At 36.2% G+C, this 13,177-nt stretch overlaps 1 protein-coding gene across 3 annotated transcripts; it reads right to left on the bottom strand.

Annotated features, from left to right (window-relative positions):
* Positions 1–4,333: 4,333 nt before the first annotated feature.
* On the bottom strand, positions 4,334–8,352 carry LOC122317879. 3 transcript variants are annotated; one of them, XR_006244675.1, is made up of 8 exons: positions 8,192–8,352; positions 7,218–7,483; positions 6,831–7,066; positions 6,516–6,725; positions 6,276–6,368; positions 6,053–6,148; positions 5,154–5,860; positions 4,334–4,717 (listed from the first exon to the last, which is right to left on the bottom strand). XR_006244675.1 is itself a non-coding variant. In XM_043134929.1 (7 exons), the coding sequence occupies exons 3-7, from the start codon at positions 7,029–7,031 to the stop codon at positions 5,522–5,524; spliced, it is 939 nt and encodes a 312-aa protein (XP_042990863.1). In that variant the 5' UTR covers positions 7,032–7,066; positions 7,218–7,483; positions 8,192–8,352; the 3' UTR covers positions 4,334–5,521. The 3 variants fall into 3 exon arrangements, 1 of the variants encoding a protein (XP_042990863.1); XR_006244676.1 differs by having other exon boundaries at positions 7,218–7,474; XM_043134929.1 differs by having other exon boundaries at positions 4,334–5,860.
* Between the last annotated feature and the right edge of the window lie 4,825 nt (positions 8,353–13,177).

Genomic DNA, 13,177 nt, shown 5'->3' with positions numbered 1-13,177 from the left:
TCTTTTAATAAAAAACATTTGTACCAAACTTGTACACTTTGAATTTTATATATTATTACTATTAGGCATTTAAATTCTTTGTATTAAAATGGAGGGCAGTTGATTATTTTTTAGGGTTTTTTTCTCTTTTGACAGGCCAGCATATGAAAATAAAAATTAAAAAATAGAAAAAGAGAATATAAATAATGGCTATGAAACTCGAGGATTCATTAATGGTCCAGTTGATCATCATTAATCTGGTTCAGATTAAGTTCATGTGGACCTAATATTAAGAGAGTCGATCGAGTACTAGATGGGAGACAAATCCTGTCACATATATTTTGGCCACCCATCGATCTGATTGCATTATTTTATTAACATTAGTGGAAATCTACTTAATTATTCTTAATTAACTTATCTTATTTTTATATCCCTAAAAGTACTATTGCCATTAATATATATATATATACACACACACTAGCTAGCAAGTAATTAATTTGTACGTATCGCCTGTCAGTTTGACTAAAGCACCCATGAATTAATTACCAATTAATTAATTAGTCAGAAAAGGAGTGCCCTTAGTTTAATTTGCAAATTAATTAATTAATTAATTAATCAGAATTATAGAAGGTGTTAGAGATAAAAATCAGGCCAGCTCATCAACATCATGTTTAACACATGATTTCAAGAATTAGTGGGTTTGTGGAAAAGAGTATTGGTTTGGTGACCAAAAGAAAGCTTTGAAAATCTCAACCCAAGCATGCATGCGCCTACCTACCTTAATATTCTCTGTATGTGAAGTGATCACCACTTCCTTCGACGTTTGTCTGTGTCGTACAGATTGCAAAGGTATCAAAAAGAAAGAGAAATAATATATGGAAGAACCAATTTCAATCAAACTCCAAATAAACTAGACCCCCTCTTTAAAAAGAGTATAATAAACTATTATTTAATATTAGTAGGACTAACTTTTTTACAAAAGGTTTGTATGAGACTTGTTTATTTGGAGCTTGTAGCTGACATTAATTACCTCTATTCAATAAGCAAACGATAAACCAAAATTAAGCAAATGCACAAAAACCTCTAATTGCAACATAATATTCATGTTTATATCTTAACCTGTTTTCTTTGTTAAGACCCTTAGAGCCAGATTGGGCGAGGTTAACTCTGAGCTCCATTAACCTTTCTGTTTCACCTCAATCAATTCATCCCAAATCTCCATCATTCTTCAATTCACATTATGCTTACCATTTACTAACAATTTAACAGTACTACTTGAGAATCAGATGCAGGCTGCTAGCTCTACCATGATGATACAGCTAGAAATAAAACATAAACCAAAAGAGATCTCGAAGAATTTCTTTTAAAGTTTCGTGGTTCATGTCATATCTTCTACCATGATGATACAGCTAGAAATAAAACATAAACCAAAAGAGATCTCGAAGAATTTCTTTTAAAGTTTCGTGGTTCATGTCATATATATCAAAAATCACTTTCTTATACAAGTTATGTATGTATGCATGGAACACTCTTTTGCAATACAATTTCTACTATTTCAAGTAGTTATCTACCAAGAAATGAATAGAAGTTTAACCAGGCCATCTTCTACTCGAGGGAACAAGCAGAAAGATTACATGATCATCAACCAATTAATACAGTTTTAAGTACTCTGGATTTTGATTAATTGCGCGTTGATATATAAGATCGGTAGTACTTAAGATTGTTAATCCTTGTACTGGAGAGTTTGACTTATAAGCAGTAGCTGTACTGGCCAGCCAGTTCAAGAAATAATGGGAATCTTTTTAATTTATAATGATGCAGGAGATAAACGAAGTCGATGATGATGATGAGTTGAGAAAGAAAAGATTCCAATTCAGGCCACTAAAATTGTGGGAAACTTTTAATTTTTAGTCAGGCATGTGATCATGGAAACATGGTCGACGACGTACGTAAGAGAGAAGCTTTAATCTGCTGCCTCTTAATTAATCGGCTTATTTAACACGTGACAGTCAAAAGGAATCGAAAGTGAAGGGTATTTAATGCTTTAAACAAGCTGGCAGACCTCAACTTTGAGCACCCAAGAAACAAATCATGCTGCATCTATATTAAATTGTACGTCTATTCCATTAATATAGTAGTATTTGGAGTTGGAAATTGCTCACTTCATCATATATATGATATGTATTGTACATTGCATATCTTTTAACAATTGACAAGTAATAAAATCGGGTCCCTTCTCAACCCGTACCAGATTAGGTTCTAAGTTCAAAGCTGCATGCATTTGCTAACATATGTGCCACTACATTACTATCTTTATGTGTATATTGAACTTTTCATTCTGATCTGCTCCTTAAAACAACTTTTATATCTTCAATAATATGTCAAATGTAAGACAAGTCTTCCACTTTACTACAAACAGCTCTTATGATCACTTGGGCATCCCTTTCCAAAATTTACTTATCAAATTCGAGTTCCTTGCATATGTACGTCCAACGTATGCCACAGAGCCAAACATTCAGCCAAATTAGGTTGAGTGATATATGGCTTCTTATCACATGCAGCAGCCATTACTTCTCCCATTTCATTTCGAATTATAATACATACCCCCATCATCTTGTTCTGTTTATTGAGGGAAGCATCTCAGCATGCCTTGACATAAGTTTGATCTGGTTTCTTCCACTTCTAAGTCATAACTCTTTCAATGCATTCTCACTACAACATTTTTGCTTTTTTGCGTCGTTTTTTATCGCAGCAACAGACAAAAATATCCCCGCTAATAATTTTTAGTGTCCACTGTGTTTCGCCGCAACGTGGTCGGTAGTACTTCATCTCAAAAGAGTTGATGCGGCGCACGAATGATTAATCGCAAAACGTGACTTTATTCGCGTCCATTTTGATCGCCCCAAACTAGCTTCCATCATAGACGCAAAAAGTAATTTTCCATCTGAATATTGCTTCATTAACGTCCACTTTTCTAACCGTAAATGTTTAATTTGCGCCGTAAGTAACTATTTATAGCGTCGATCCATCTTTGTCGCCAATGAACGGACGGTTTTAGCATCTCATTTGCGTCCCATTATACAGACGCAAATGATTATTTACGTCATTTGATTTTACTGCGATATCTATTTTTTGCGACCCGAATTGTCCCGCCGTGAATGTTTCTGCTCTTATCTAATTTTAGTCGCAAGTATTATGTCATTCATAGCAAATAAACAACTAACAATGTCGTAAATACCAAATATATTCGCAGCTAAAAAAACATGTGGGTCGCAAATACCAAATTACTCATAACATTCTCAATTGTACTTTACCGTCACAACTAATTTTTCATTCATCTAATATTTGTCACAAATGTCAAAAAATTGGCTGCAAAAGATTACTATGGTCGCAAACGTAAATTTATTTTTTGCGACCCATGTTAGTTGTCTTGCTACTATATTTATCCGACGTGAAATGTTACATTCATATCATTAGTGTCAAAAATGTCTGCATTTATCGCAGCAAATAGCTATTTTCTTGGTTGCAAATAGATGGTAAATTCGCAGCAAATTATAGCCTCGGGGTCGCAATTAATAATAAATTTTTACGTCCATAATGATTTTATTCACCGCGGAAAATATTTTATTTATGTCCATAGTCTCTTCCGCCGTGAATTGTTTTGCATTCATCTAATTCTAGTCACAAACGATAGTATATTCGCTGCAAATGTTATATAAGCCAGGTTGCAAATAATAAAGAAATTCGCAGAAACTGATATACAAATGTCGCAAAAAATACTATGTTTCCCCAGGTATATGATTTTGCATTCATCTAATTATTCTAATCATCACAATTGTCAGTAGTTTCGCAAAATAAAAATAGACTATTACTCGCCAATGGTTTTTAACATGCAGCAAAAGTTAATTTTAGCTCACCATTGAATTAATCGAGGGTCACATAATGTGATCTAATTGCGCTGACCCCAAGTTTTTGCAAAACCCATCCAAACCCCAATGTGTTGATCCTCTAGATCAGTAACATGTTTTCTAGAATTTTACCTAAACTAATATTAAAATGTCACCTCAAATTGAAGAATGATCATCAATTAATATCAATTTGTGTAAGACAAACAGTCATATTTGATGCACTTAAATATACCTAGATAATAGTAAACCCCATAAATTTCTGAAAGACATAAGTGATGAGCCGTGGCCTAAATATAAATAAGCCTTATTTGGGTCTCAAATCCAATCATACATAAACCTGCAAATGATAGAAATATAGAAATGCTACTTAAAGCTGTAACTTCAAACATCAATTAACATGTTTTCCAACCTATTTATGTCTCAAACAGAAATATGCATCTTCCAACTACGTAAATATTGTATCATTTATATTCCAGCAACTTCATATACCCTGAAAGTTGTCATAGTTTTGGTGTACCATACATTTGATCCACCTAATTCCACTACCAGTGATTTACCCATCACTCTATTACATATTTACCTAAATTAGCAACTTCTTACTGTGCAATCGCATATGAGGCAATAATTTTTGGATATTTAATACACGACAACTATAATTATCATATATATTCAGACAGTGTACCCTAGCTTGACAACATTTGAGTCCTTTCAATCATGGAACCATCGGTATCTTTTGTGTCTAGAACCATAACTGCTCCCATCTTTGTACTAGTTTCACCAATCACCCATCAGCCTCATCTTGCCCAACAGTTTTTCCTGCATCCAAAGGACTTTACAAAAACCCACTGGTTAAATATAGAAAAGTAATATAAAATTCCCACAAACTACATCCATCAGATTACATTGCTTTTTAACTAAACATCTACCTGAGGTGAATAGATTTTAATGTGGGAACCTAAATATATTAATTGTTGAGTTTACCCTGCTCATACCACTTAGAAATAATTGGTTAACCGTGTTATTAAGTCCCCCCAAACTGCTTCCTCAATCCATTCAGAACTAACCAATTATTTTCATAACTGTATGTAGTAACTAAAATTACTTCATAACTAACATTATTATCAAAGATCAACTTACCCCATAGTTCATCTTATATTATAATGCAGGAAATTACCCTTTCAAATGAAACAACCATTTAAATCCTACTAAAGTAATGCAACTTGAACTCAGTACCAAATTAACTAGATGCCAGTTTTTGATAAATACCTGTTTGAAAGGGTTGTCGCCCCCACATGTATCGGCAATGTCGCACGTATCAAACTCTTCACTACCATCATATTATCAACCCAAATCCCAACCTGTCTATATAGACAGGAGGGAGTTCATTACTACCCATAAAGTTCAAATTGTAAGCAGTACTTATAAAACCACATCTTTGTTTCCAAATATATAATGCATCCACCTCTCTTGGCAAACACCCATACATGATAATTCCAGAAAGCCACTCACAAAATATGTCAATGTTGTCAGCCAACTAACTATATGTACATTACCATAATCTGTTGCCTCTCAAAATAGTCCAAAAGTTCCAAAAATCTCCCAAAAAGTCCCAAAAAACCTACCTCAAGACTATCTTACATAGCCCCTGGAGTCTCCCTCGGAAACTCCCCCTGTGACTGTTGTTGTGATTGAGTGTATGTCATAAATTTATCAAATTCTGCTTGCTTTAGTAAAATCTCCTGAACATTTGCCTTTAACCCCTCAAACTGCGCCTTCCAATACTGTGCATCCTGGCTCAATAGACCTCCATTGTTACTAGTTTGGGCTATTCCATGGGTTACAGGCATTACCTTCTCCCCCAAACCCCTCTCATATCCTGATCTCCTCCCTAGGACCTCCCTAAACACTGCAGCTGCTGCCTCTTTAGTGCGCTCTTCCGGCTGCATTTCATTAAGCTTTTCCACCATTTTTTCCTTTCAACATGAAAATGCTTCAGTTTTAAATATTTTACTTTCTACGTGTAACAAGTAATGCCATGAATGTCATATTGTAGGTATAAATAATTTTCCAACAGTTTTAGATATGAAGTTTTACAACACAAATGTACATGTTATGTTAATTACAACAGAAATACAAAGTTTTAAATAATTTTCCAATATACTCACATACAGCTCTTCACTCATGTCGGTTACAAACCCGTTCTTCTTCTTGGACCATCGTGTCTCTTTAAAAAATTTGACCAAATTATTAACACCCTCACGCTGAAACATACAATTAAAATTTTGTGAGGAATGTCCAACCCAAAGTTCCCATTACCATATTGTAGGTATAACTTCTGATTTCAATTCAAAGGACTGATAATCACACATGTACTAAGATAATAATTACCTGCTCTTCGAGTATTCGAACAAAGGATTTCCTGCCAGCAGTATGGTTGGTGAGCTGTTTGCCTCTATTAGCCTTGTTTTGCAACGACAAGGCCTACTCCAGGAAGTAAATTATCAGCAATGAGCCTTTTTGTTTGCCAAATAGAAAGAGGAGATAAGTTGCAACGAAAGTTACTGGAATATTAAAAAATCGGAGAAAGATTAATTTCAAAGCAACTTGCATAGTTAGTAATGTTTATACCTTGAACTCCTTGCTACCCCAGCGCATGCACAATTTCCTCCACACTGCATGATCCACCAACTCGGTTCCTCTTGCTAGAGCAACTTTCGTACTCCCATACCCAAGGAATATCTTGTGTAAGTCATAGTGGAAAGAATTAAACCGTCTACGTAGTTGGTCAATAACAGTCTTTCGATGGTTTTCTTTTTCCCATTCAACAATAAAGTCAGCCTAATCAATTACACAGAAGTGTAAAATTAAGGAATGTGTGGTATGCAATACAAAATAAGATGACTGGTTATCCCCTACTATATTGTGATAAGTAGTATTGCTTACTCGGACACGGCCACACAACTCCTCCTGTTCAGCTTCTGGCACTTCATTCCAACGGTTGTAACCCATGTTTGCATAATGCTTTATTATCCATGTCACCCGTCCACTGAAAATGTTAGCATTTTGGCATGACACCTTAGTGTCTCCATTCTTGATAAGCAACGGAATCGGGCCCATTTTCCAAAGCATGTCAAATTTTGTCATCTTGGCTCGTCCACGGCCTCATTTCTTACTCACAGCTTGAATTTAACAATGTTAATATCAGGATTAAAATTACTATAGTGGTGTAGTGCCCAACTTAGAACTGATTTTTACAGCATGGTTGTAAGTATTTACTCTAATAGTAAGTAAATGTTGACTGGAATTTATTACAAAAAATAGTAGAGATACCTGTTCCATCCAATTGTTCTGGGAACTCAGTCTCAAATACGACATCGGGTGGTTGGGTTGAGTCGTCTGATGACGAGGAGTTAACCTCGTCTCGCAGGTTCGGTTCATCACTTCTGGGTGGTGACTGAGCGTCTTGTATAATTGGCCTGCGCACTGATATGCCCCGAAATCCTCCTCCGCGTCCACGGACTCCTCTACCAATTAAACTTCGCACCATATCGTTATCCGCTGCAGATTTACCCCCTATTCTGATACACCTGATTTTACTGCAATGGTAAAATCAGTAGCTTTTACAACATGCATAGACATCGACCATTTCCAAAAAATGTTTGTGTTAACAAGTACCATACTCCATTGCGTAAGAGAAAATCCCGATGGCAAAAAATCTTGCTCCAATGTCTAATATATTACTTTTATGGCATCTATCAGTAAGTTGTCTGATCATTAGAACATAATTTCTTGAAGGTATATTTGTGGACTAAATTAATGTGGCCACCCTAATTTGACTGTTATTTAAACTGTTAAATAGCAAAAAGAATGAATGCTGGTTACCATATGAACCAAACAGCACACGGAGCAATTGTCGACATGCTGAAATATACATGCAAGAACCAGTCGGTTGACTTATTTTGCCTTACATGCATTTCTTCTTCTAGTGCCCTCTGAAATTATATGGTTGGCCTAATAAAATTGCATGTCTGTGTAAACCTTGTCTAGTAAATCCCCTCATGGTTCTTGCATGTATCTCTATGCAACCCATTGTTTGCAACAATGTTTATGGTTCACTAAAATCATTATCACTAAAATCATCAAGGTTGAATAGAACTGTCATTGACATAGGCATGGAGGAAACCCATGTATATTTCAGCAATGGCTTACGAAAATGGGGGTGGGGAAGAGAAAATGGACACCATACCCAAGAGTCAACATTTCGGCCCTTCAACCATACAAATATAAAAATTCAGGAGATTTACCTAGCACCCACAGTGACCCTTTGAGCCCAGGCTGCACCACACTTGAGGTAAGCTTCTCTTCTTCAGCTCAAGACGATGGCCCTACTTCCCCTGAAAATCTCTACAGCTTTCTAGAGACTTCCTCTATCCCTTGTACGCAAAGTGCTTATGAAATAAACAATAAATGGTTGTGTAATACTTCTTCAGCTTTTGCAAAGAACGTGATTACGAATTTACCCTTATAGCTTTCCAGATATTTCCCCCCAAATAATGGATCCCGCCTCATGAAATAATTTCCCGCCTCCTGTACTTGTGAAAATATGAACATATCAATAACACTTAGCATTTTTCCTTGTTTTAAGAGCATTGTTAAAAAAGTTATATATATATATATATTAATAATTAATAAAAATATAAGATGAATTTAAATTTTAATTAATCTATTTATATAAATCTCCACAATGAAATAACTATTATAATATTATTTAACAATAAAATAAGATCTAAATTTAAAACTTTAGCCAACTAATTGAATTTTTGTATTATTAATTTATTTAATTATAAGAATTCACAAAGAGTAAGAAAGCTTGAGCAAAACACCTCACCGTAAAATAAAAGTAGAGTATAACATAAAAGGAAAATGTAATGATACCAACCCATGTGCATTCTACTACCAAGCTCCTAACCACACATACCGTTGAAGGCACTAGAGAACTGGTCATTTTAATAGTTATCCTATTTTGGAATGGACAAACTTGCCCAAGTACTCTAACTAACAGCAACGTATTCAACATGTCAAATTAATCTTAAAATGATTTCCAAAGCATTAATTTATAGCACCATACTAGCATGATTTATGGTTAGCTCGGAGAAACCGATCAAGTAATAATTTCCTACATACCAAATACCAGAGCTGGGCATGAAAATGCTTTCGCCCATTAATGTCTTATGCGAGCATAAATTTTCACCTGTTAATTAATTATAATAAATGAAATAGGATAAAAGTGTTATATCCCAGTAAATACATATTAATTAAGTTATAATAAATGTATATGTATGCTGCATAACATTCTTCTCAAATAAATTTACTCCAGTCACAATTCTTGTAATGCAATGCACAGTTAATAACCTCTACCATCTACCATCTTCTAAGAAGGGTTCATATCCAAAAAAGAAGGGTTCCATTATCTAATACCGAATAACTGATCAGCACCATTTCCACACAATAAACAAGCATACATGTTTAAAGCATTCGTTCAGATTTCATGGCCCCACTTCGATGCAAACATGCCTTTAGGGTTTACACCACATATCTGGCTGAATAATTACAAAATATTAAACAATGAGTCGTTGCACTAGTTATCACAAACCACTAGCCATATTTTGATATATATATATATATATATATGACAATATATCAGTATTTAACTTTGAGGGCAATAAGGTAAGGGGCTATGCAGCATGTACTGAAGAAGGTTGCAATGTTGTACTAATTAGTTCAACTTGCTCTCTAGCTGCTTCATGGTACTCCCCAAGAATGTCGGCATGACTTTGTCCTCCAACTCCTCTTTGTTTATCCATCTACTGCCATCATCCTTGAAGTCGATCACCAATCACACCACCAACAAACTTGTGAATCTGTTCAAAGCATTACAAACCAAATACCAAATCAGGCACTCCATGCATAAATCTCAATGTAATAGAGGCTAGAGAATATGGACACTGATACACACTTACTTTATCATATTTTAATCAACTACCCATGCCTCCCTTCACCATAATTCATGTACGCCAATTACAATAAACACGTTGGAAATAAACATGTAATAACACTTCTAACAGCTTGCATTTCATTGTAAATACAAGATATTCCTTCAATGTTCTACTCCAGATTAAATTCATGTATGCATGAAAGATCCCTATGTCATAGCTCCAGGAACTGTTTTCACCTCCAAACATACCCATCTTACCTATCCCAGGTTGCCATGTATAATTTCTGAGGTGCAGTATTACATGAAGGTGTTATTTATATGAGCCATAAAAGTCCCCTACTAGTTTATTTTCCTTACATTTTATTCAACTCAACACCCCAATATTCATGGGCACATACAGTTTCAAATTATAATAAATACTGGAGTATATATTATAATGAATGGAATTAATTACAAAAGACACCAGATTTCATCTAACACATTACGAAAGGTATAATATGATGGATTATGTACTTGGAAGCTATATGATTAAGAATATGGTTTCTGGAAGTGAGACCTTAGCTTGAATCCCATCCTCGATCAGTGTCATTACTCGGAGAGCCTTCAACATTAGACTCCGCATCGGTGTCATCAAGATCTTCCTCCTCACATGATCCATTAGACATGGTATCGCTAGAATTGAATTCTTCCTCATCTGAAATGTCGTCGATATTACCCAGGTTGTTGACATTGTGAGTACTTCCCCCAGCCAATGCGGTAGTGGCTATCGTGGCTGACTGAACATCTGGCCTTACCCATTGGGGGTTGTCGACATTATGCTCGGTGTCCACATCTACTGCTTCTTCTGGAGTTTGTTCTTCTTGGAAGACATTGGACTCGCTCATGTGATCTACATCATCATGGCGATCCAATTGTGGAACGTCATAGACATTCCTATATGTGATCTTTTGCACAATGTGCCAAGAACCAGAAAATCTCGTGTCTTTGAGGTAAAATACTTGTGAAGCTTGGCATGCCAATATGAATGGCTCATCCTTATACCAAGTTCTACTATGATTGACACTTGTGAAATGCTCACCAACCCTGATCCCTCGAATTGGATCGCCAACATCAAACCAATCACAACTAAATAACCACACACGCCGCCAACCCATGTACCTCACCTCCAATATGTCATTCAGAACACCATAGAAATCAACCATACTTGATTGGTGCTCACTTGTAACTAGAACACCACTATTTTGTGTCCTACGTCTCAATTCCCGGAGTTGTGTATGAAATCGTATACCATTCATTATACACCCAGAATATGAACCCACCCAAGGGTCAGGCCCACAAGCTATTGCATAAAGATCGTCAGATACTATGTGGGGATCCCTACCACGTAGCGCTTGAATCTAAAATAATGACATGAAGACAAGAAAGGCAATGGAAATGAATAAGTACGTATCTATTAATGGAAATGGGGTGGGGTAGATATTATGTAAGTCTTCCTGAACTTACACATTTCCTGAACCACGATGGAAATTCAGCTTCATGCCGCCTTTCAATGTTATATAAGCTCTGCTCCTTCAAGATGTTGTAGTGCTCCCTACACGAAAGACATAAAGCATTTTAACAAGCATCACTACATAATCACTATCCAATAATGGTATAAAAATTTATTTTTTGCCCATCAATTAGTTCAAGGCTCTTACTCCAAGAACTGTTCAATCTCGGTGCAGTTGTTGAGGGCGTACCATCGGACAGTTTTAAATAGTTTCTTATCCAACTGGATAGGTGTTGCGATACCAAGTGGGCGGACTTTTTGATCAAAAATCCCAAAGGCTGATATCTCGGATGTTTGGACACCAACATCAATGTTTCGATCCTCTCGAGTGAAGCGAGTTGGTACATCATATAGATACATTGATGCGAACGTCAAGCATTCAACATGAATATAAGCCTCAGCAATGGATCCTTCTGTTCGGGCTTTGTTTTTCACATACTGCTTAAACTTGCCCAAATACCTCTCGAATGGATACATCCAACAGTATTGAACTGGTCCTACTAGCAACAACTCTCTAGGTAAATGGATAGCCAGGTGGACCATTACGTCAAAAAAGTTTGGGGGAAATATTGTTTCCAACTTGCAAAGAATGAGGGCAATGTTAGACTCAAGTTGTAAAACTGCTTCTTTTTTGCATGTCCGTGCACACAAAATCTTGAAAAATGTGCTAAGTGCATTCAATGTCATACATATATCACAAGGTAAGTACCCTGCAATTGCTGCTGGCAATAGCCTTTGTATGAATATGTGGGCATCATGACTTTTCATACCAGATATTTTACGCTCGCGGACATTAACACATCTTGAAATGTTAGATGCAAAACCATCAGGGAATTTTACACCTTTCAACCATGCACAAAAATCTTTCCTCTCATCTCCATGCAACATCAACTGGGCATGAGGAATAATAACTCGATCACCAACTTCTTTCAAATGTAATTCTTTCCTTATACCGAGTTCGGCCAAGTCTCTGCGAGCCTTGATACCATCCTTTGTTTTACCTGGAATATTCATCAATGTACCCAAAATATTGTCAAATATGTTTTTCTCGATATGCATAACATCGAGATTGTGTCTAAGTTTTAGAGCTGGCCAATAGGGTAGATCAAAGAAGAGACTCCTTTTTGTCCAGTTTAACTCCTCAGGGGTGCGCTTTCTCCGCTTAGTACCCTTGCCAAAATCTACATGCCCAATGCCATTTAATTGGTGCATTATATCTTCCCCTGAAAGCTGCATAGGTGGCATGCGTAGATCTTCTTTTCCATTGAAAATATTCTTCTTGGTTCTGAAGATGTGCCCTGTTGGAAGGAAGCGGCGATGACCCATGTAACAATGCTTTCGCCCATTTGTCAACCAGAAAGAATCTGTATGCAGATTACAACAAGGGCATGCCAACTTCCCTTTAGTGCTCCAACCAGAAATGTTACCATATGCAGGAAAATCATTGATAGTCCACAATAAAGCCGCATGTAATCGAAATCTTTGGCCAACCATGGCATCATATGTATCAACCCCATTTTCCCACAACTCTAGTAGTTCATCAACTAAAGGGCGTAAGTAAACATTAATCTCATTCCCCGGTGATTTCGGCCCAGGAATTAGTGTAGACAACATGAAGAATGGATCTTTCATACATAGCCATGGAGGCAAATTATATGGAACTAGAATCACTGGCCATATGCTATATGGTTTGCTCATATTATTGAATGGGTTGAACCCATCAGTAGCAAGCCCGAGCCTCACATT

Source organism: Carya illinoinensis, chromosome 8 (assembly GCF_018687715.1).
Source record: "Carya illinoinensis cultivar Pawnee chromosome 8, C.illinoinensisPawnee_v1, whole genome shotgun sequence".
NCBI classification, from domain to species: Eukaryota; Viridiplantae; Streptophyta; class Magnoliopsida; order Fagales; family Juglandaceae; genus Carya; species Carya illinoinensis.
This window is presented reverse-complemented; position numbering and strand designations above follow the sequence as displayed.

What these genes read in the sequence shown, in the direction of transcription:
- LOC122317879 (XM_043134929.1), bottom strand. Translation starts at nt 7,031, where the DNA reads ATGACAAAATTTGACATGCTTTGGAAAATGGGCCCGATTCCGTTGCTT. An exon ending in GGGGTAGCAAGGAGTTCAAG is followed by an intron (nt 6,369 to 6,515) that starts GTATAAACATTA and finishes TTCCTGGAGTAG; the next exon opens with GCCTTGTCGTTGCAAAACAA. An exon ending in ACATGAGTGAAGAGCTGTAT is followed by an intron (nt 5,861 to 6,052) that starts GTGAGTATATTG and finishes TCATGTTGAAAG; the next exon opens with GAAAAAATGGTGGAAAAGCT.